The sequence below is a fragment of the Rhynchophorus ferrugineus genome, unplaced genomic scaffold (genome assembly GCF_030347505.1).
Source record: "Rhynchophorus ferrugineus isolate W39M unplaced genomic scaffold, kcgeb_rfMv2 rfM3, whole genome shotgun sequence".
Classification (NCBI taxonomy): domain Eukaryota; kingdom Metazoa; phylum Arthropoda; class Insecta; order Coleoptera; family Curculionidae; genus Rhynchophorus; species Rhynchophorus ferrugineus.
The window spans coordinates 43,810,042-43,828,360 of record NW_027472582.1 but is presented as its reverse complement, the minus strand read 5'-3'; the positions used below and the strand labels follow the sequence as shown (position 1 = coordinate 43,828,360).

The 18,319-nt window shown below is 27.9% G+C and overlaps 5 protein-coding genes across 10 annotated transcripts; 3 read left to right on the top strand and 2 right to left on the bottom strand.

The window, feature by feature from the left end:
• Positions 1–497: 497 nt before the first annotated feature.
• On the bottom strand, positions 498–2,833 carry RfC4 (replication factor C subunit RfC4). Of its 2 annotated transcripts, none has more exons than XM_076399482.1 (8): positions 2,778–2,833; positions 2,096–2,226; positions 1,927–2,038; positions 1,662–1,870; positions 1,406–1,601; positions 960–1,169; positions 788–901; positions 498–718 (listed from the first exon to the last, which is right to left on the bottom strand). In XM_076399482.1, the coding sequence occupies exons 2-8, from the start codon at positions 2,197–2,199 to the stop codon at positions 608–610; spliced, it is 1,056 nt and encodes a 351-aa protein (XP_076255597.1). In that variant the 5' UTR covers positions 2,200–2,226; positions 2,778–2,833; the 3' UTR covers positions 498–607. The 2 variants fall into 2 exon arrangements, with proteins under 2 accessions (XP_076255597.1, XP_076255596.1); XM_076399481.1 differs by lacking the exon at positions 2,778–2,833 and adding an exon at positions 2,375–2,515.
• gny (ALG6 alpha-1,3-glucosyltransferase garnysstan) lies at positions 2,494–4,678 on the top strand. 2 transcript variants are annotated; one of them, XM_076399474.1, is made up of 2 exons: positions 2,494–2,633; positions 2,927–4,678. In XM_076399474.1, the coding sequence occupies exon 2, from the start codon at positions 2,977–2,979 to the stop codon at positions 4,522–4,524; it is 1,548 nt and encodes a 515-aa protein (XP_076255589.1). In that variant the 5' UTR covers positions 2,494–2,633; positions 2,927–2,976; the 3' UTR covers positions 4,525–4,678. The 2 variants fall into 2 exon arrangements, with proteins under 2 accessions (XP_076255589.1, XP_076255588.1); XM_076399473.1 differs by lacking the exon at positions 2,494–2,633 and having other exon boundaries at positions 2,688–4,678.
• A 248-nt stretch (positions 4,679–4,926) lies between these two features.
• Mvk (Mevalonate kinase) lies at positions 4,927–7,784 on the top strand. Of its 2 annotated transcripts, XM_076399476.1 has the most exons (7): positions 4,927–5,021; positions 5,481–5,626; positions 5,680–5,870; positions 6,185–6,497; positions 6,636–6,827; positions 7,137–7,524; positions 7,589–7,784. In XM_076399476.1, exons 2-7 carry the CDS (start codon positions 5,578–5,580, stop codon positions 7,743–7,745), a joined length of 1,290 nt encoding a protein of 429 aa, XP_076255591.1. In that variant the 5' UTR covers positions 4,927–5,021; positions 5,481–5,577; the 3' UTR covers positions 7,746–7,784. The 2 variants fall into 2 exon arrangements, with proteins under 2 accessions (XP_076255591.1, XP_076255592.1); XM_076399477.1 differs by lacking the exon at positions 6,636–6,827.
• A 1,021-nt stretch (positions 7,785–8,805) lies between these two features.
• PhKgamma (Phosphorylase kinase gamma) lies at positions 8,806–12,553 on the top strand. Of its 3 annotated transcripts, none has more exons than XM_076399478.1 (11): positions 8,811–9,355; positions 9,458–9,612; positions 9,666–9,849; positions 9,902–10,002; positions 10,053–10,143; positions 10,198–10,227; positions 10,404–10,510; positions 10,697–10,794; positions 11,269–11,355; positions 11,746–11,904; positions 11,987–12,553. In XM_076399478.1, the coding sequence occupies exons 1-11, from the start codon at positions 9,264–9,266 to the stop codon at positions 12,119–12,121; spliced, it is 1,239 nt and encodes a 412-aa protein (XP_076255593.1). In that variant the 5' UTR covers positions 8,811–9,263; the 3' UTR covers positions 12,122–12,553. The 3 variants fall into 3 exon arrangements, with proteins under 3 accessions (XP_076255595.1, XP_076255593.1, XP_076255594.1); XM_076399479.1 differs by lacking the exon at positions 11,269–11,355 and adding an exon at positions 10,891–10,935; XM_076399480.1 differs by lacking the exon at positions 11,269–11,355 and having other exon boundaries at positions 8,806–9,355.
• Positions 12,554–13,655: 1,102 nt separating this feature from the next.
• Positions 13,656–17,061, bottom strand: LOC143193325 (hyaluronidase A). The gene is made up of 5 exons (XM_076399483.1): positions 16,894–17,061; positions 15,083–15,301; positions 14,765–14,859; positions 14,139–14,656; positions 13,656–13,912 (listed from the first exon to the last, which is right to left on the bottom strand). The coding sequence occupies exons 1-5, from the start codon at positions 16,950–16,952 to the stop codon at positions 13,757–13,759; spliced, it is 1,047 nt and encodes a 348-aa protein (XP_076255598.1). The 5' UTR covers positions 16,953–17,061; the 3' UTR covers positions 13,656–13,756.
• Between the last annotated feature and the right edge of the window lie 1,258 nt (positions 17,062–18,319).

Here is an 18,319-nt window from a genome sequence, read left to right as displayed (position 1 = left end):
AATTCTTAAAATATCCAGTCCATAAAACCTCTATTATGAAAAAAATCGACTAATAATTCAAAATAATTCTTTTCGCATAATGTTTCCAAATACTTTTTGTAATTTTCTAAAAGTAGCAGATCAACATTGTGAAATATTATTTTACCAATTTAGATTTTATTATAATCTCAAAGTTTATAAGATAACAAACAAGAAAAAAACAACTTTGTAGTTGTAATAGTCAAGGCGACAGAAATATTCTTCTATTGCTGTAATAGTCTCGAGTTCGAATGCCATCGGGGCAGAATGGTTAAACATTCATGTTTGTGATTGTCCATAGGCAAAAGCATAAAAGCCAACAAGTAAAGCCACATTAAGCAGTAGGTCCAGCATAGATATATTCTTGGATGGTACAAAGCAAACTAACAAATAGCATAAAAACTTAACAAAATTGTCGATACATGTCTCGCAACTAGAATTTCACTTACTAGATTATTTTCTTATCAAATAAAAAACTATTATTGTTATTCATTTTAATTAAAAAAAAAAAACAATATTCTATATGACATATGATTCAAAACAGTATAAGAGCAGTAACATACATGAGTTAAGTAACTAGTCAATATAGCTAATTTTGTTGAAACCTATTTGTTGCCATACAAAGCCTTGATAGAAGACCAGACATTTGGAGTAAAGTAGTTAAGCCTTCCACTATACGTTTATGAGTTACTCCAATTTCCTAAAATATATAAAATAGTTTTTTAAATAATTATTTTAACATAATATGCATATAATTTGAAACAACTACCTTTATAAAGGCTAATTTTAGTGCTTCTTCCATATCCATATTTTTACAAACTTTAAATACATTTTTAATAATATCTTCAGCAGCATAACCGAGATTCCAAAAATGTTCCATTATCTATAAATGACAATTGATTAAATTAATAATATAAATAGGGGAAAATTTATTAATTTACTTTATAAGCCTTTCTTATGTCTCCTTGTGAACAACTTTTCAACATATCTTTAATAAGCATAGGATGAGGTTCATCACAAACTTTGAAAACATTTTCTGAATTTACAACTTCAAAACCATTATGAGTAGATTGAAGATTATTTAATGCTTGCCTCATATCTCCTTGTGCAGTAAAGACAATAGCTTCCAGACCATCCTCAGTATAGTTTACCTTAAAAATAAATATCTCATTATATATTAGCACCTAAATCCTGAATATAACTGTGTACAAAACAGACACTAAGTCAGCATAAATGACAGAGACAACCATCAGTAACGGAATCCAGTGCAGTCTATTTTAATCCACAACACATGTCTTTCGAATAAACTCGTATTTTTTAAATAGATGCAATTAACAAATAATGGAATTTAAACTAATATTGTCATTTCATATACTATGATACTAACATTTTCCTTTTCACATATTTGCATAACTCTAGCTAAAACTTGTGCATCAGATAACTTGGTATATCTTATTATAGCACAACGTGATTGAATAGGCTCAATAATTTTTTCACTGTAATTACAAGCCAATGCAAAACGAGTGGTATTGCTATAAATTTCCATTGTTCGCCGAAGAGCTTGTTGGGCACCTTCAGTCATACTACAAACAGTTTAAAAAATTATTTTACAAAAATTTAAATTACAGGTATAATATTCTTACCTATCTACTTCATCCAAGATTATTATTTTATGCCTCCCTGGTGGTAAAGTCACTTTTTGTTGGGCAAACATTTTTACTTTATTTCTTACTACATCAATACCCCTATCATTTGAAGCATTTAGCTCAAGGACAGCTTCTTTAAATGCTTGTCCTAATAATATTCTAGCCAAACAGAGAATGGTAGTTGTCTTTCCAACTCCTGGTGGACCCTATATTAGTTTCATATTAATATTTAAAAATATGAAATAGTGTATCTTAATAGTACCGCAATAATAATGTTAGGTACATTGCCTTCTTTTGCAAATATTGATAAACGAGTTGTGGTTTCTTCATTACCCATAATTTCTTCAAATGATTGAGGCCGATATTTTTCTATCCTAAAATATGGAATTATGAAATATCGAAATAGTAAAGCACAATTTTTTAACACAAACCAAGGAAGATTGTTATGTTTTTTAGTAGACTCTTCTTTACATTTTGAGTTACTAGAAAAACCCGAATCTATATCCATTTTCTCAACTATTTCAGAAGCTTGCATTTTGAATATTGTTTTATAAATTTCCCTCTAAAAATAATATAAGTAAAGGTTAACAACAAAGTCCTCCACTGAAATGCTGCCATATATATTTTTTATATATGGTTGCAGACAATAGTTTCAAAACGATAGTGGTTATACAATTAAACATATGTTTTGTAAAAACTAAAATAATTACCAAAGCCTCAATAAAATATTTAAATATACTCTGGTATTAGATAAGAGCACGTTTTAGATCCTGTTCCTATTCGAGATTAATACATATGGTGGAATATTAAGATTTTTAAATGGCATTATTAATACGTCAGTCCAAGAAATGTTTAGAAGTCATTCCGTTTGTTTTAAAAGTAGGACGGTTTATTAACTGTAAAATTATGCCCATTACTGAAGAACATATCAAGAATAAGTTACAAAAAGAACTTGAAGCAACTCATGTAGTAAGTACGATAAGATTTGGTACTTTATAACTGTCAAAAAAACTAACCCTTTAATCGATCAAATTTACTTAATGTTATTCCGTCCGTTATACTATATTAGTGCCAATAATTCGTGTGTGTTATATATATTAATAAGATAATTACCTAATTATCCTTTCTCTAGTAATTAAGTTACTAAAAAATATGCACCATGCTTATGTATTGTAAAATCAGTAGTGAGATATGGTTAGTGATATTTAGCACTATTGTTGCTATTTTGTTGCGGTGTTGTACAAGTCTGCATCCTTATTCAGGAGAAGGAACCCCCCCAATATATGGGGATTATGAAGCTCAAAGGCATTGGATGGAAGTTACTACTAATTTGCCAATTAAAGAATGGTACCTAAATTCAACAGACAATAATTTGAATTACTGGGGATTAGATTATCCACCATTAACAGCTTATCATATGTATTTATGTGGAAAAGTAGCTGGTTTTATTAATGAAAACTTCACTAAGCTGCATGATTCCAGAGGATATGAAAGTTTAACCCATAAGTTATTTATGAGATATACTGTATTGTTTAGTGATGTAATGATTTTTATACCAAGCATAATATTATATTATTATACTTGCATCAAATTAGGGAATGGACAGGATAGTGACATAAGTAGTGCTAGACAAAAATCTCAACATAGCTTAAAACTTATTATAAGGGATTCATCATTATTGGTGATCTCAGCATTACTTTATCCAGGAATTATTTTGATTGACCATGGTCATTTTCAGTACAATTCAATATCTTTAGGTCTTTTCATTTTTGCTACTATATCTTTATTGCATAAAAAAGATATTTTAACATGTCTTTTTTTTTGCTTATGCTTGAATTATAAACAAATGGAACTATATCATTCACTACCATTTTTTCTTTATCTTTTAAGCACATGTGTACCAAAACCTGGGCAGAATGCTCTTTGGGGATTCTTAAAATTAGCAAAAATAGGTATAACAGTAATTATTATTTTTATTATCATTTGGTTACCATTTCTGTTTGATTTTAATATACTGTTGCATGTTTTAAAAAGACAATTTCCTATTGCTCGAGGCGTTTTTGAGGATAAAGTTTCAAATATGTGGTGTACCTTAAATATTATCTATAAATTTAAAAGTTATTTTGACAATTACCAAATGATGCGAATATGTTTATTTACCACTGTATGTGCTGTCCTACCATCTTGTGCTGACCTATTCTTGAGGCCAAATAGTAGAAAATTTGTGTTAGCAGTAATAAATTCTTCATTGGCCTTCTTCCTTTTTAGTTTTCAAGTACATGAGAAGAGTATCCTTCTTGTAGCAGTACCTGTTTTATTGTATTTTCCATATTCTCCATTTGCGTGTTTTTGGTTTCTTTTCATTTCAATATTTAGCATGGTGCCTTTGTTGATCAAGGATAATTTATCAGTGGCATTAATTTCGTTAACTACTTTTTATATAGTAACAATGAAAATTTGCATAGAACACACATTAAAAAATTCCTGGAATATGAACAGGGGTTTATTTGAGTATTATCATAAAATTTTCAATATTTTGTTTAATGTTGATTTGAAGAAGAAAATAATACTTAGAAAAAAAGTAATGCTGATGTATCATCGCTTTTCTCAAAATAAAGAAGCTGTATATGCTTTATTTTTTCATATAATTATGATATTTTCCTTAGTAGGTGCCCTTGTGCTTTTTATAGTAACATTAATATTTGAACCACCAAGAAAATATCCAGATATATTTCCTTTGTTGATTTCAGTTTACTCATGCATACATTTCTTAGGATTTTTTGTATATTTTAACATAAAACAAATAAGTATACCACAAGAATTTGATGACATTAGGTATGTTAAAGTGAAAATGTCATAGCACAGGGTATCTGTAGTGTTATTAGCAACAAACGTGTATGTATCATAACATGTTTATATAAATACATTTTTACTTAGTCTAGATAGTGTTATTTATACATTTAATTACTTAATATTGTAACAAAAATTTAATAAAATAACTGGTTATAATGTTATATAGAATTTTAATTATTGACCATTGCCACTTTTTACAAAAGTTTGTAATATTGCGACGGAACTAACGAATATGTTGAACAATTAAACTTACTCTGAACTGAATATAATTTTCTGAGTAATGTTTATTAGCAAATATTCAATAGCATCTAGTAACAATTGAATATTTTAAGAAATAAGTTTAGACGCCTATTTTCTAAATATGGAAGTTTATATTTGTTACTTTTATTGTATGTATTCTTTTGTTTAGGAGGTCATAGATCATTCTGATGGTTGTGGTGAAAAATTTTCTTGTCTGGTAGTATCTGAAAAGTTTAAGGGGAAACCGCTGTTACAAAGACACCGGTAAGTTTCATAGGAGTTAATGTTAACATTTGAAAACGTTAGGAAAAGTTTTCATATTTGTTGTGTAGTCCATTCCTCCATGTAGTTATAACTTAAGTTTGTCTTTTTATTTAAATCTTGAAAATATTGAATAATTTTCTATATACTTATATATGTCATTACATAAGAAGTATGTATTTTTCTACCTAAATAAGTCATTATGATGTTAATACAATTAAATGTTAAGATAAGATCTTAACTATTTAATCTTGTATCAGTCTTCAGATTCAGAAATTGAGACACTAATAAAGAGAATTTATAAATATGGATTTTAACTGTATTTTAAGTTTATTTTTTAATAAAATACAGTAATTAAATTTTAGTCTATATTATTAAGGAATAATTTATTTTAATTTATTAGAATAAACCATCCAATAGCAATATCATTTATTTAAATAATAATAAATGATATTATTCTAGGTTAGTTAATAATATTCTACAAGAAGAGCTGAAAAGAATACACGCTTTTTCACAACAAACATTTACACCAGAGCAGTGGGCTGAGAAACAGTAAATTATGTTAGGATTATCTAGTAAGGAATTTTGTTGTAATAAACCTCCAAATGGTAATGATATATTAATGTGAGTTTCATAATGTATTTTATGTAACAATTTTTAGGTATTGAGTTTACTGTCTCAGCGCCAGGAAAAGTTATTCTTCATGGAGAACATTCTGTTGTTTATGGAAAGTTGGCTATTGCTGGTAGTTTAGAACTTAGAACTAGGATACATTTAGTAGAAATAGATACACCTGATAAATTTCATTTTAAAATTCCTTCACTAGGTTTGGAATATGTTTTTAGCATACAAGTATGTATTACTTAAATGAAGATAATTCTTAGTATTAAAATTTAAATTTTACTAGCAATTTTTTTTTTCATTGCAATTATGTTATAATATTATTATTGCTATTTAGGAGGAACTATCTGCTAAACAGTTACTGACATAATTTTTATAGTAAATTGTATTTTTATCTGTAAATTTCAACAAGTTAACTAAACAAATATCTAATTTTTTTAAAGATAAATTTCATTATTTTTTCTTCCTAAATTTTAAAATTCATTGTTCTATGACATTTTTAATGATTATGTGCAAGTAATTATTTAATATTCATTTTATTAAAGGTTCTCGAAAAATATTTGCTAGAAAAATCACCTGTTCTTAACGTGGACATTTCAACTTATAATTGGGAATGTCCTAACCTAATTGATTACAATGTTCAGATAACATCAATAAATCAAGCTCTTCACTCGATTTTTAAATCAATAACTAATGGACATAATAACCCAGGAGTAAATGCTCTAAAGGTTTTGTTCTATTTCCTTTCTGGCATTATATCATCTACAAATGTAAAACTAAACCCCTTATGTATTTATGTGGAAACAGATTTAGAGATGGGGGCTGGCACCGGAAGTTCTGCTAGTTTTTGTGTTGCTTGTAAGTATTATAGGGATAAAAATAAGGGTTTTTGGAAACTTAAATATAACATACTAGGATTAAAAATATTAAAAAATATATTTTAATTGGCATTACATATGGATTTCACCTGAAACTGACCTAAATATTAAATTTTAGTGGTAGCTACAATCATACAATACTTAAAGCTGAGATCCGTTGACCTGAATAATGTTTCACGTAATGGATTTAAATTTTTTTCTTGGACGAAACAGGAAATTCAACATAAAAAAACGTTTAGTCAAAGACAACTTGAAAACATATCTAATTGGGCTTATTCAGGAGAAAAAACCTTTCATGGAATGCCATCAGGTAAACCTAATCAGCAAGTAATAAACCATCTATTTAAAAAAATACTTTTTACACCAATTATTAAATCTATAAAATTTTTATAATATATTTTTTTAGTAAATTTCCTAATTCTAATTAAAATTTCTAATATTTTTTTAAATGTTATATTTGTGGTATCATAAACAATAATGCTAATGTACTATTACAGTATTAGTTTCAATATTCCCAGTATATTTCAATATTTTTTAATTATAAATGAATGAACCTGTTTGTTTACTTTTTTTTCTTTATCTTTTAAACAAATGTGTACTAAAACCAATGTTATTTTAGGTCTGGATAATACTATTTGTACCTATGGTAACATAGTCAAATTTCGCAAAAATGAGAAGCCCACTGTTTTGAAGCTCTCTAATACGTTATTTGACGTTCTTCTTATTAACACTCGCGTTTCGAGAGAAACGTCCAAATTGGTAGCTCATGTAGCTAATCGTCGGGAAATATTTCCTGCTCTGGTTAATCACATATTAGAAGCAATGGAAGATTTAACAAATCGTGCCGCAGACACTATTACAAAAATTGATAACTGTAGCAGCGCTAATCGGCTAAATTATTTACATGATTTAGAAACGTTAGTACAGATGAATCATGGCCTTCTGTGTGCATTAGGTGTGTCGCATCAAAAATTAGAAGAGGTAGTCATGGTTCTAGAAAAACATGGGTTGGTATTTATTGGCTTATTGATATCAGTTTAATCAGGTAATCTTTTTATTTATCTATTTTAGAATAAAAGGAAAATTAACAGGAGCTGGTGGAGGTGGATTTGCAATTGCACTATTACCAGCAGGTTATGATGCGGGAGAAGTAATACAGAAATTAAAAGAACTAGATTTTGGAGTTATATGCACAAGGTTGGGGGGAGATGGTGTAAAAGTAGAATAAATGTAGCTTTATATATTAAATAGGCATCATTTATATAAATCTTGGTTTTATTTATTATTATTTATATACATACACATATACTCAATAAAATATATACTCCCCCTAAACAGTTAAACCGGTTTTTTATCCAGCTTTTTTATCAATACATTATTGATATGTATGCAAAAATTGAAAATTGAAGCTTCATTCTACAGGCTACATATATTTATCTGATGATCATCGGTAACGTAGGTAGAACAACTGATACGAACATCGATACCGCACATATTTCTTCATCATTATAAGCTGGTAGCCCGTGTCATAAAGAATAATATATTCGAGATGCCATGACTTTTGTGATTACATAAGGTCGGCCATCATATTTACGTGCAATCTAAACTGGGATGCCGGACCTAATCCTATCAACGTAAACAAAACCCTTATAATAGAAAAGAGTCGTAATATTTCAGGTATATATACAGGGTTTCTTTAACACATTGAGTAATCAATGTATTGACGGAGAATATTACAACGCTAAACATCGAATGTGGGTATTCAGATTGATAACATCATAGGGCAAAGAATTAGTTAAAGCAATCAGGGCTATAAAAACATATTTATCTACTAGTGAATCAATATATTGAACATCAGATAGAAATATAAATTCCGATACCCCAGACTTCCGAATCAGATAAGACAAGAGTGTAAAATCCAACAAGGAAATTGATTTTAGTCACGCCAGTAACCAGGCCATATATATATATATATATATATATATATATATATATATATATATATATATATATATATATATATATATATATATATATATATATATATATATGACTATCAGATTAATCGACAGATATACATTTTAGTGATTTTAGATCACAGAAGTGATTTTCTACATGTCATGTCTATATATAATAATTATTTTCAAAAAAACATATTCAAATTGTTCAAACACTAAATGCAATAAACAAACTATATATTATAAAATGCTCAATTTTAGTTCTCTGTGATTTTAGTACCATATCTTTACACTAATATTACCTACCTATTACCTACTATTTACGTACCTAAATTAGATGACCAAATAAACAGTTAACAAACTGTGCGAGAACCTAAAAGCAGTTATTTAAAATTAAATTATAAAACACTATGAGGATGGCACTAGGGGTCAATAGCTAACAAATTTTAATAGTTTTGTTTTTTGTTATTCAGTTTTCCTTGTGTTATATTGACAGATTTTTCTTATTATACTAGGTTAGGATATTGTGTTAATTCTGTCATACTTTTTGTAACAAAGACGGGAACCAGCAGAGAGGCAGCTATTCGTTGGCAATTAATTGCCTTCGTTAAATTAAACTAATAAGATGATGTATGTTGTCGACGCAATATGATCAAAGCGCAACAATTCAATTCCCATTTGGTCAATGAAAAAGTTAACCTCTAAAAGTTATTGAGAGTTGAGAAGTTATTTTTAGGCATTTCGGACGTTCAGCATACAAAGACACGATTTCCAAACTCCGCAAAACCATGGCCAGAGAAGAAGAGTATGATAAATTACCAGACAAAGATGCTGCCAAAGAATTTTATGCTAAATATGAACCTAAGGAATTACTTGGAAGGTAATGGAAATAATTACTATCAATATATAATTTTTTAAATAGTTACTATATTTTAACCTATATTTGCCTCTAATATGTGTAAAATGTCTATTGATTTCATAGAGGTATTTCCTCTACGGTTCGAAGATGTATTGAAAAAGAAACTGGTAGGGAGTATGCTGCTAAAATAATTGATTTAAGTAATGATGATGCTACATTAGAAGGGACAAAACAAGAAGTAAATATTTTGAGAACTGTTGTTGGACATCCTTATATTAGTAAGATTATGCCCTATAACACATAATTATTTTATAATTTTTAACATTTTTAGTTGAATTGCAAGATGTTTTTGAATCATCAACATTTATTTTCTTGGTTTTTGAACTATGCAAACATGGTGAATTATTTGATTACTTGACTTCTGTGGTTACACTGAGTGAAAAAAAGACCAGATATATTATGAAACAGGTGTTTGAGGGTGTACAACATATACATTCTAGAGGAGTTGTCCATAGGTTAGTTATATATTATTTGTTATTGGTTATAATTTAAAGGTTTAATTTTTAGAGATCTGAAACCTGAAAATATCCTACTAGATGATAACTTAAATGTGAAAATTACAGATTTTGGCTTTGCTAAAAAATTGGAAAAAGGGGAACTTCTACATGGTAAATATTCTTGACAATGCATCAATATTTAATAAAACTTTAATTTTCAGATTTGTGTGGAACTCCAGGGTACTTAGCTCCAGAAACTTTAAAAACGAACATGTTTGAAGATGCCCCTGGTTATTCTTTTGAAGTAGATATGTAGGTATAAAATTATAGTATTATTATGGACTATATATATTATATAATTTTTAGATGGGCCTGTGGGGTAATTATGTATACATTGTAAGTATAAATGTGTGCTTCAGATTCATGTTTTTCTAATCAATTTTTTAATACCTTACTAATTAACAGTAGACATTATGTTGTTAATTTTGTTTTAATTTGATGTTGAATTTAGTAATAATTAAGTTATTTGGAATTGAATACAGAACATTTTAAAGTATACTTTTATGTTATAGATTAGTTGGATGTCCTCCATTTTGGCATAGAAAACAAATGGTAATGCTGCGCAATATCATGGAAGGGAAATATTCATTTTCTTCACCAGAATGGACAGATATATCAGGTTAGTATTATCCCTTCAATATGGAATTTCAATATATATATATATATATATATATATATATATATATAAATTATGGAATATTATGTGCAATTTTATATTTAATTTTATATCTTAATCTAGTTCTCATATTTTTATAAATCAAAATAGTTTAATATCTATTTTTTAACTCGTTTGTTTCTTTTCAAGAGTCACCAAAAGATCTTATAAGGAAATTGCTGGTTGTTGATCCAAAACAAAGAATCAGTATAGAAGAAGCCTTACAGCATGAATTTTTCCAATCTGTGGTTAGTATTGTGTTATTATATTATCTTTAATTATAAAAACTAAATATAAATTAAATTTTTGTTAAGTGGAGTTTAACATTAGGCTAATGTGTTTAGAAATTGGATTTTGATACAATTCAGATTAAAGAAATTGGAAGTGTTGTAAGTTGGAAGATATATTTCCATTTATATGTGCCAATAATTGGGTTCTGTAAAGTGACAAGTATTAATTTCCTAGGCAAATAATTGTTTCATATACTATGTATGTTTTATAATTTAATTTTAAGAATATTAAAATAATAAAATAAAAATATAATCATTAATATGCATATCAATCATGAAGTTTTTGTAGAATATTGAAAATGATTACATGAGAATCATATTTTTATATATTAATTAATTATATATGTCAGGAAAATATTGGTCACTTTCTACACCTGGATTTAAGATTCATGTTAGTAAATAATGCTCGCTTTATGTGTTTAACCATCGTAGCAATTGTGGGACCAGGATATATCGACACTGAGACATTCACTTCGCAAGAATTCCCGTAGGATGACGATTATTTCCGAAATAGCCCTGGTAAATCTATTTTGAAATGGGCTTGCACTCTTATACACTTACCCATCAGTTTATTGCAGTTTTTCTGCATTAATACTGCTATTTATTAGTTGTGAACAAGCTAACTATTAGAAATAAATTATATGATTATCAGAAATACCATTAGATATTCTATAAACTCCCAACAAAAGCTTTATTTCATAAAATTATTTTATTTGAATACAAGTTCTAGGTATATCTGATTTTTATGGTTTTGTGTGTAGCTTTTTGAAAGCGCTAAGGTTATTTCCTTTAATTAACCGTTTGTATTCAATGAAATAAGCATTTCATTTTTAACAGTGTTAGTATTTGATTTTATTTTTGTTTATTTTGTACTCTTTCATATTTACTAGGTTAATTTTTATATTCTAGAAATTACAAACTAGCAAATTTAATGCCAGAAGAAAATTCAAAATGGCCATTTTGTTTGTAAGAGCAATGGTTAGAATTCAGCGTTTAAGATTTACACCGGAACCATTGTCTGTTGACACTGCCAGAACTGATCCATATAGGATAAAATTACTCAGGAAGGTTTGTGTTATTATGATTTTTGATATTAATAGTTATTCTTATTATTTTTCGTATTATTATTTATTAAGTTATTTTTATTTAGATTGTGGATGGCTGTGCTTTCCGTGTTTACGGTCACTGGGTGAAGAAAGGCGAGGGACAAAATCGTGCTGCCTTATTTGAAAATGCCCCAAAGACAGATCTAAAGCATATTTATTTGGCAAATCTTAGTCGATAGTATTTTAATTAATTTCTTGTTAGGCAAATTTTAGTTCAATTCCTAACTTATTTCCAATTAGTTTTAGAGTAAATCCAATTAGAGAGTCGCTATTAGTTGAAATGCTTTTATGCCCTATTTATTTATATTTAAGGGCTAATGTACCACTAATAAAGTACAAAAATACTTATAAAAAAAATATAATTTCAGTTTGATAAGACTTTCTCTTTCAGAAAGGTAATGCTTTATAGTTTTTCAATTTTCTTTAAATTGGTTTTCTGATTTGTGATATATTGGAAATAAGTTAAATTTGATGTTTGTAGTTTCAATTAACCTTTCTGGAACTTTTTACATTTCTCTTGATTATGATTTATTGTAGTTTGCTACAATTGTAAGCCTTGTGATACATAGTTTTGTTTGCGAATATTTAATATATGAACTTTTCAATCATAATTATTTTTCTTATGACAATACAATATCATTTTATTTCATTTTAATAAAAATATGACCTAGAAATATTGTATTTTATTATAAATAAAATTATAATAAATAAAATAACTAATTACAATTTTTGATAAATATTCAAATGTATTACAAATAGAAGCTTCAGCTTGAAATAAAACATTTGTTTTTAAACACATTTAACAAATACCATATTTATATTTTTTAATTTATAAAGAATTTTATTTGGTTTGTTGCCATTTTATATTAATTTAATATCGAGAACTGATTTTTTAAATGCTTAATGATGGTCTTTAAATATTTGTTGGTTTTTGACATTTCTGCTACAAGTACTGTTTTATCTGTTATTATTAGTCCATTCATTGCTTATACACTATGAAAATTGGAAGTTTAATTCGAAAAGAACAATATTTAATTTGAGATTTATTATTTTTCATGGTGGATTTTAATTTAAATGTCTATATTATAAAATACTTGTGAAAACTAATGATGTTGCTTCATTATATCCTAGTTAATAAATTTTAATTCAACTGTTTAAGTGGTGATTTTGACTTTACAATTAAAAAAAATATTCTCGATAAGTATAAAGTTCAAAGACAACACATTTCAAACATTAATTGGGTCATTATCTAGAAATGTTGATGAATAAATGGTAGGAGACTATGTGTGAGAATCCACAAGGCTGAAACTACTATTGTAAAAATTAGGGATTAGATATCACCGATAGATCAATGATCGATATTGCAATTGAAACCAAAAAAGTCGAATGTACTGAAAATCGAATGGAGAATTCTCGTCCACTTGGCGTATTTATCACACTTGGTTTTTTAAATTATCGCTTGTCTCGTCAATCAAATAGGTGCTATAATGCGTAGATGAATGGATACATCCAAAATTGATATCAGTATAAATATCTTGCTAGAAGGATGGGGAAGGTTGTACTAATTATTCTTTCTTTGTAAAATTTCTATTAAGTTTGTTGTTCTAATAGTTAAAAAATTAACTTTATTGTAAAATTTAATGACGTAAAATATAGATCAGTCTTGCATTAAAACGTGGCTGGTCGATGTAATAACATAACAGAATCACTTAGTGTGTTTTGTTAAGATTTTATTCAATTTTTGTTATAGGCCACAAAATTAAAGTCAGTTGTAAAAGAAATATTTAATGGAACTGCTTGAAATACAGTCGTCTTTATACTCGGTAAATCATGGGTCCCAGAACATTATCCACATAATCATATAATTTTAGGCAGTTGGTTTTAGAATTCACATCAGCGCTAGCACCCCACATAACCACACCTTCGATTTCATAACTGGCTAACACTGTAAGGGTTGCAAAAAGGTTTTGCTAAAAAAAAATTGTAGCATTAAAGGTTCAATACATTTTTTTGATAATACCGAGATTGATGAAAAATGATAATAAAAGTTTTTATTCCTAGCAAGTCGGATATTGTCAGGATTGGCGAGAAAGTAACTTTCATTGAAATTGTTTAAAGTAATAGTTACTGAATTACTTTCCTACCAATCTATTTTAATATTTGCTGTCAAGTGTATCTACTATATGTAATTTTTACCTGAGATAAGAAATTATTAGAATCTTGATATTTGTACCAATAGTAAACATATATGTTCTTGTTTCTCTTAATATTTTTCCGAATTCTAATAGCTTCGTCTAACCGACCTTCAATTTTTTGAACTGATTGCTCAGTCGTATGGCTTTCTTGTAAATAAACTGAAGGATACATATTGTCCGATGTACTAAATAACCAAACAATTTTATCGTTTTCTTGTTTGACTTGCTTAGAACATTGACGTTGCATACTATTTGGTGCTAAGTTGTAACAATATGGGTAAGCATAATAGCCCCAAGACGCATGAGGGCGTAATTCTTTAGCCACCCTGAGTGTTTCTTCCATAAATTTTCTAGAAGAGTCCTCAAAGCGTTTTGTAGCTTCTTTCTTTATCCAAGCATTAGGCCAGGTTGGATGTTTTTGGCGTTCAATGTCTTCAGATAAAGTTTTATATAGAGTAAGTTTACCAAAATTTTGACGGTAAACAGGTCTCCAGCTTTCAAAGTCGATAATAGCAAGTCCTATAATAAAAAATCACTATGAGTAATATGAGCATTATATATTACCGATAGTAAAATTATGAATGAATTAAACCTTGATAAACTTTATGGTAGATGTATACTACATACCTGAGAAATTTCTGTTTGGTATTAACTGGTCTAGAATATCTCTAAATATATTCAAGTGTTCTGTTAAATTTCCTTCCTGTGGTACACCCCCATTTCTAAAAAAAACATTTATTTTCTTTTTTGCCATATATGTATAGTATATTTATATTATTCTAGTATATTTAGTTGCAGAAGAAATCCGGAAATGTCAATTATCCACTAACTAATTTACGATTTAAGTAACAGTAACTTCGAAACTTTGTCAATATATTATACTTGATTGAAAAGCATTAAATATTAAGTAATTATGATTAAATAAACGTTCTTTTCTTGTGTTACCTTAAGAATGTTTCATTTCCTTTTTCTAATATGGCAGGGAAGCTTCCTGGATCATACATAATGACTAATTTCTCACCGCGAAATCTGGCATTTTCATTTTGAATGATTCCATATTTATTTAGCAACCGAGAAAAATTGAGCTTAAATGGATCACATTGAAAAGTTGGGACATTCCAATATATTTTTAACGGCTTTCCTGATAGTTTCAACCCTTGCTCACTACGAAAATAAATTACATTAAATTTTCTTGTTTTTAATTAATGTTGCACAAAAAGTTAATTTTGTCATATTGTTATAAGTATTTTCATTACAATATAATATATGTTGTGAAAGGTTATTGTTGACAAAAATTTCCCATTTTGTAATAAGGATTTATCGCGATGTAATTTCTAAATATTTGAGAATTGTAAGCAATGTATTTATTTCATTATATTTATTCTACGAAATTGCAAAAACAATAAATGGAATTTTGTTACTAATAACAGTTTAATATTAAATTTACATAAAATAAAAAGCATAACGTTAAATACGCAATTGTAAAGAAAATCTGGTAACATTATTAATTTAGAAATATCAGGTCTTAGCATTCCTGTAAGAATATACATATTAAAGAAAAATCAAGTATAACTCACCTGTTAATAATACTAACAATAAGTAACAATAATGATATGTACTTCATAGTTGAACAAAACTTTAGAATTTGTTCACAATTTACTCTTTGTCAATTACCTTTATGCGCATTTAAATACTATGCTCAAGTAAATATTATCTTTTATATATGTATGTTAATGACTATGTTACTTCTTTTTATCATGAATTTATTCAAATTTACTCGGGTAAAAAATTAAAGAAACGGCAAATCAAACCGAAAGAAAATTACTTTCGGGTTCTTACCTACTTTTTATGTTTACCCGAGAAGCCATCAAATACCGAACAAAATACACATGGGATTCAGGTCGATTTTCGTTACAATAGAATACAATACACTATTCTTATTTCAATATGATTCACTAGTTGTTTTTTGTATGTATTCTATTATGTAACAAACATATAATAAAATGAAGAACACTATTTTATCAACTCCAGTAGTGCGTAAGTATATTTTCATTATCGGTGTAACTTGGTTTTGATTTTATACAATTTGAAAATAACAATTCGGTCGTTGTTAAATGATACTTTCTAACTCTGCTTTTAAAAGTTTTTGGAATAAAAGATGCTTTTAGTACAATAACACAATAGGAGTGTTTCTTCTAGCGCCTTTTTCTGAGCTTCTTTTGTTATATATATATATATATATATATATATATATATATATATAATATATATATAATATATAATATATAATATATAATATATAATATATAATATATAATATATAATATATAATATATAATATATAATATATAATATATAATATATAATATATAATATATAATATATAATATATAATATATAATATATAATATATAATATATAATATATAATATATAATATATAATATATAATATATAATATATAATATATAATATATAATATATAATATATAATATATAATATATAATATATAATCGAGACTTGAAGATGCCAAATGAGATTTTGACGAAACTTTGCCGAAACATTAAATGTTCTTCTGAGAACGAAAACACGGATAAATACCTCAAACATAGCATCTTCGATTTAAATATTAATTATTTAAATGTATGTAACTACAATACAATTTGGTTTTAAACATAACAATTAAAGCTGACCTAATTTGCGTTGAATATTTATTATACAGGTGCTTTTAATATATTTACTTAGTTGATACTCACAGTTTTTGATGCCAATCATACAACAGCACACATAAAATACATTTGTGCAGCAGCCCCATTTTGTGGATGTTTGCGACGACGCTAGCTCGAGGGGGCGGTTGAAATGAAACTGATTTATAATTACGGGTTTGTTACCGTGTTGCCAGTAAATAAACAAAACTCGGACGATTTCAATGAGGAGTACACACCAGTCAAAACGAAGTATGTGACGTTCACTGAAACATTTATTAATTTTATTGTTTTTAGCTGGTAATTTGATATATCGCGGATTGGAATTTCGTGTTTTATATTATATTATTGGACTGTTTGGTTCATTTGAGAGTTTCATTATTACTTATTGTATGTCGGGATTATGCCTATGAATTTCTGGTATTCATTAAAAATGTTCAATTTATTTTCAAATCAATGAATAAATTAAAATATGAAATAATTGATATTCGTAATTATACTATTTTCTGATGAAGCGTCAACAATTGATGAATTGCAAACTGCAATAAAAACATATGGCAAGACCGCTGGGGTCGCCCAAGTACGACAGAAATGTTCGAGGTCTGTGGTGAAACAACCTATTGGATTTAATTATAGGTACTCTCAAACAAGGCAGTAGTAAAGAGTGTAAGAACTATCGTATGTCTCCTGTTAATTGTTGGGAAAGCGTTTATGAAGATTATATAAATGATACTTCAAAAACTCGCGAGGAGAGAAGTCGAGAAGAGCTATGTCAGTTGATGGAGAAACGTATTAAAAGTGGAAATTGTGCGATTGTTGTTTTTATTGATTCTCACTTTGCTTTCGACTGTATACACTGGCCTTCATTTTGGGCAGCTTTGGAAGCTGAATATATTCTCTTAAAAGTTCTTAAACATCTTGAGGCGTCTTACGATGGTTGAAACTGTTGAGGCTTCTAGCATTATGGTTTGGCAATTAATAAAGAAAATACCATGGTCTTGAGAACTAACGGATTACCTGCTATTGTCAATATAATTTGAACAAGTGCAGGAGTTCAAGTACTTGGGATCATTAATACAGGAAAAAAGTGACATTCACCAATGAAGTAATAAGCCGAATCGTTTAAATGTAGTAGCTTTTGATTCATTCCGTAGTAGCTTCGAAATTTGGACTTTGCTACAGCCTGAAATTGTAAGCTTGAGTTCCACCAACAGCAGCCTATTGGTTGAGAAGTAGACAGTCTCCCCGGGCGCTGGCTATGGATTGATGAAGATGATGATGACTATAGTCATTCATTCGAAAGTTTCATTATAAATTATATTATATAGCCCTTCCAATAAAACAGCGAATGCATATCATAAACACTGTCGAACGTATTACCAAATTCGGTTTAAAAAAACGTAAAACTCGTTTTTTTTTCTCATTTTACTAATTAGCATTACTCTAGTTAAAAACAGTCAGAATGAAGTCTGATATG

Coding starts and splice junctions, on each gene's coding strand:
- RfC4 (XM_076399482.1), bottom strand. CDS start 2,199: ATGCAAGCTTCTGAAATAGTTGAGAAAATGGATATAGATTCGGGTTTT. Junction 2,039..2,095: donor AAACATAACAATCTTCCTTG/GTTTGTGTTAAA, acceptor TCCATATTTTAG/GATAGAAAAATATCGGCCTC. Junction 902..959: donor ACATAAGAAAGGCTTATAAA/GTAAATTAATAA, acceptor TGTCATTTATAG/ATAATGGAACATTTTTGGAA.
- gny (XM_076399473.1), top strand. CDS start 2,824: ATGCTTATGTATTGTAAAATCAGTAGTGAGATATGGTTAGTGATATTT.
- Mvk (XM_076399476.1), top strand. CDS start 5,578: ATGTTAGGATTATCTAGTAAGGAATTTTGTTGTAATAAACCTCCAAAT. Junction 6,498..6,635: donor TGCTAGTTTTTGTGTTGCTT/GTAAGTATTATA, acceptor ATTAAATTTTAG/TGGTAGCTACAATCATACAA. Junction 6,828..7,136: donor CTTTCATGGAATGCCATCAG/GTAAACCTAATC, acceptor ATGTTATTTTAG/GTCTGGATAATACTATTTGT.
- PhKgamma (XM_076399478.1), top strand. CDS start 9,264: ATGGCCAGAGAAGAAGAGTATGATAAATTACCAGACAAAGATGCTGCC. Junction 9,613..9,665: donor TGTTGGACATCCTTATATTA/GTAAGATTATGC, acceptor TAACATTTTTAG/TTGAATTGCAAGATGTTTTT. Junction 10,144..10,197: donor TATTCTTTTGAAGTAGATAT/GTAGGTATAAAA, acceptor TATAATTTTTAG/ATGGGCCTGTGGGGTAATTA.
- LOC143193325 (XM_076399483.1), bottom strand. CDS start 16,952: ATGGGGCTGCTGCACAAATGTATTTTATGTGTGCTGTTGTATGATTGG. Junction 14,657..14,764: donor ACCAAACAGAAATTTCTCAG/GTATGTAGTATA, acceptor TTTTTATTATAG/GACTTGCTATTATCGACTTT. Junction 13,913..14,138: donor CTAATAATTTCTTATCTCAG/GTAAAAATTACA, acceptor ATTTTTTTTTAG/CAAAACCTTTTTGCAACCCT.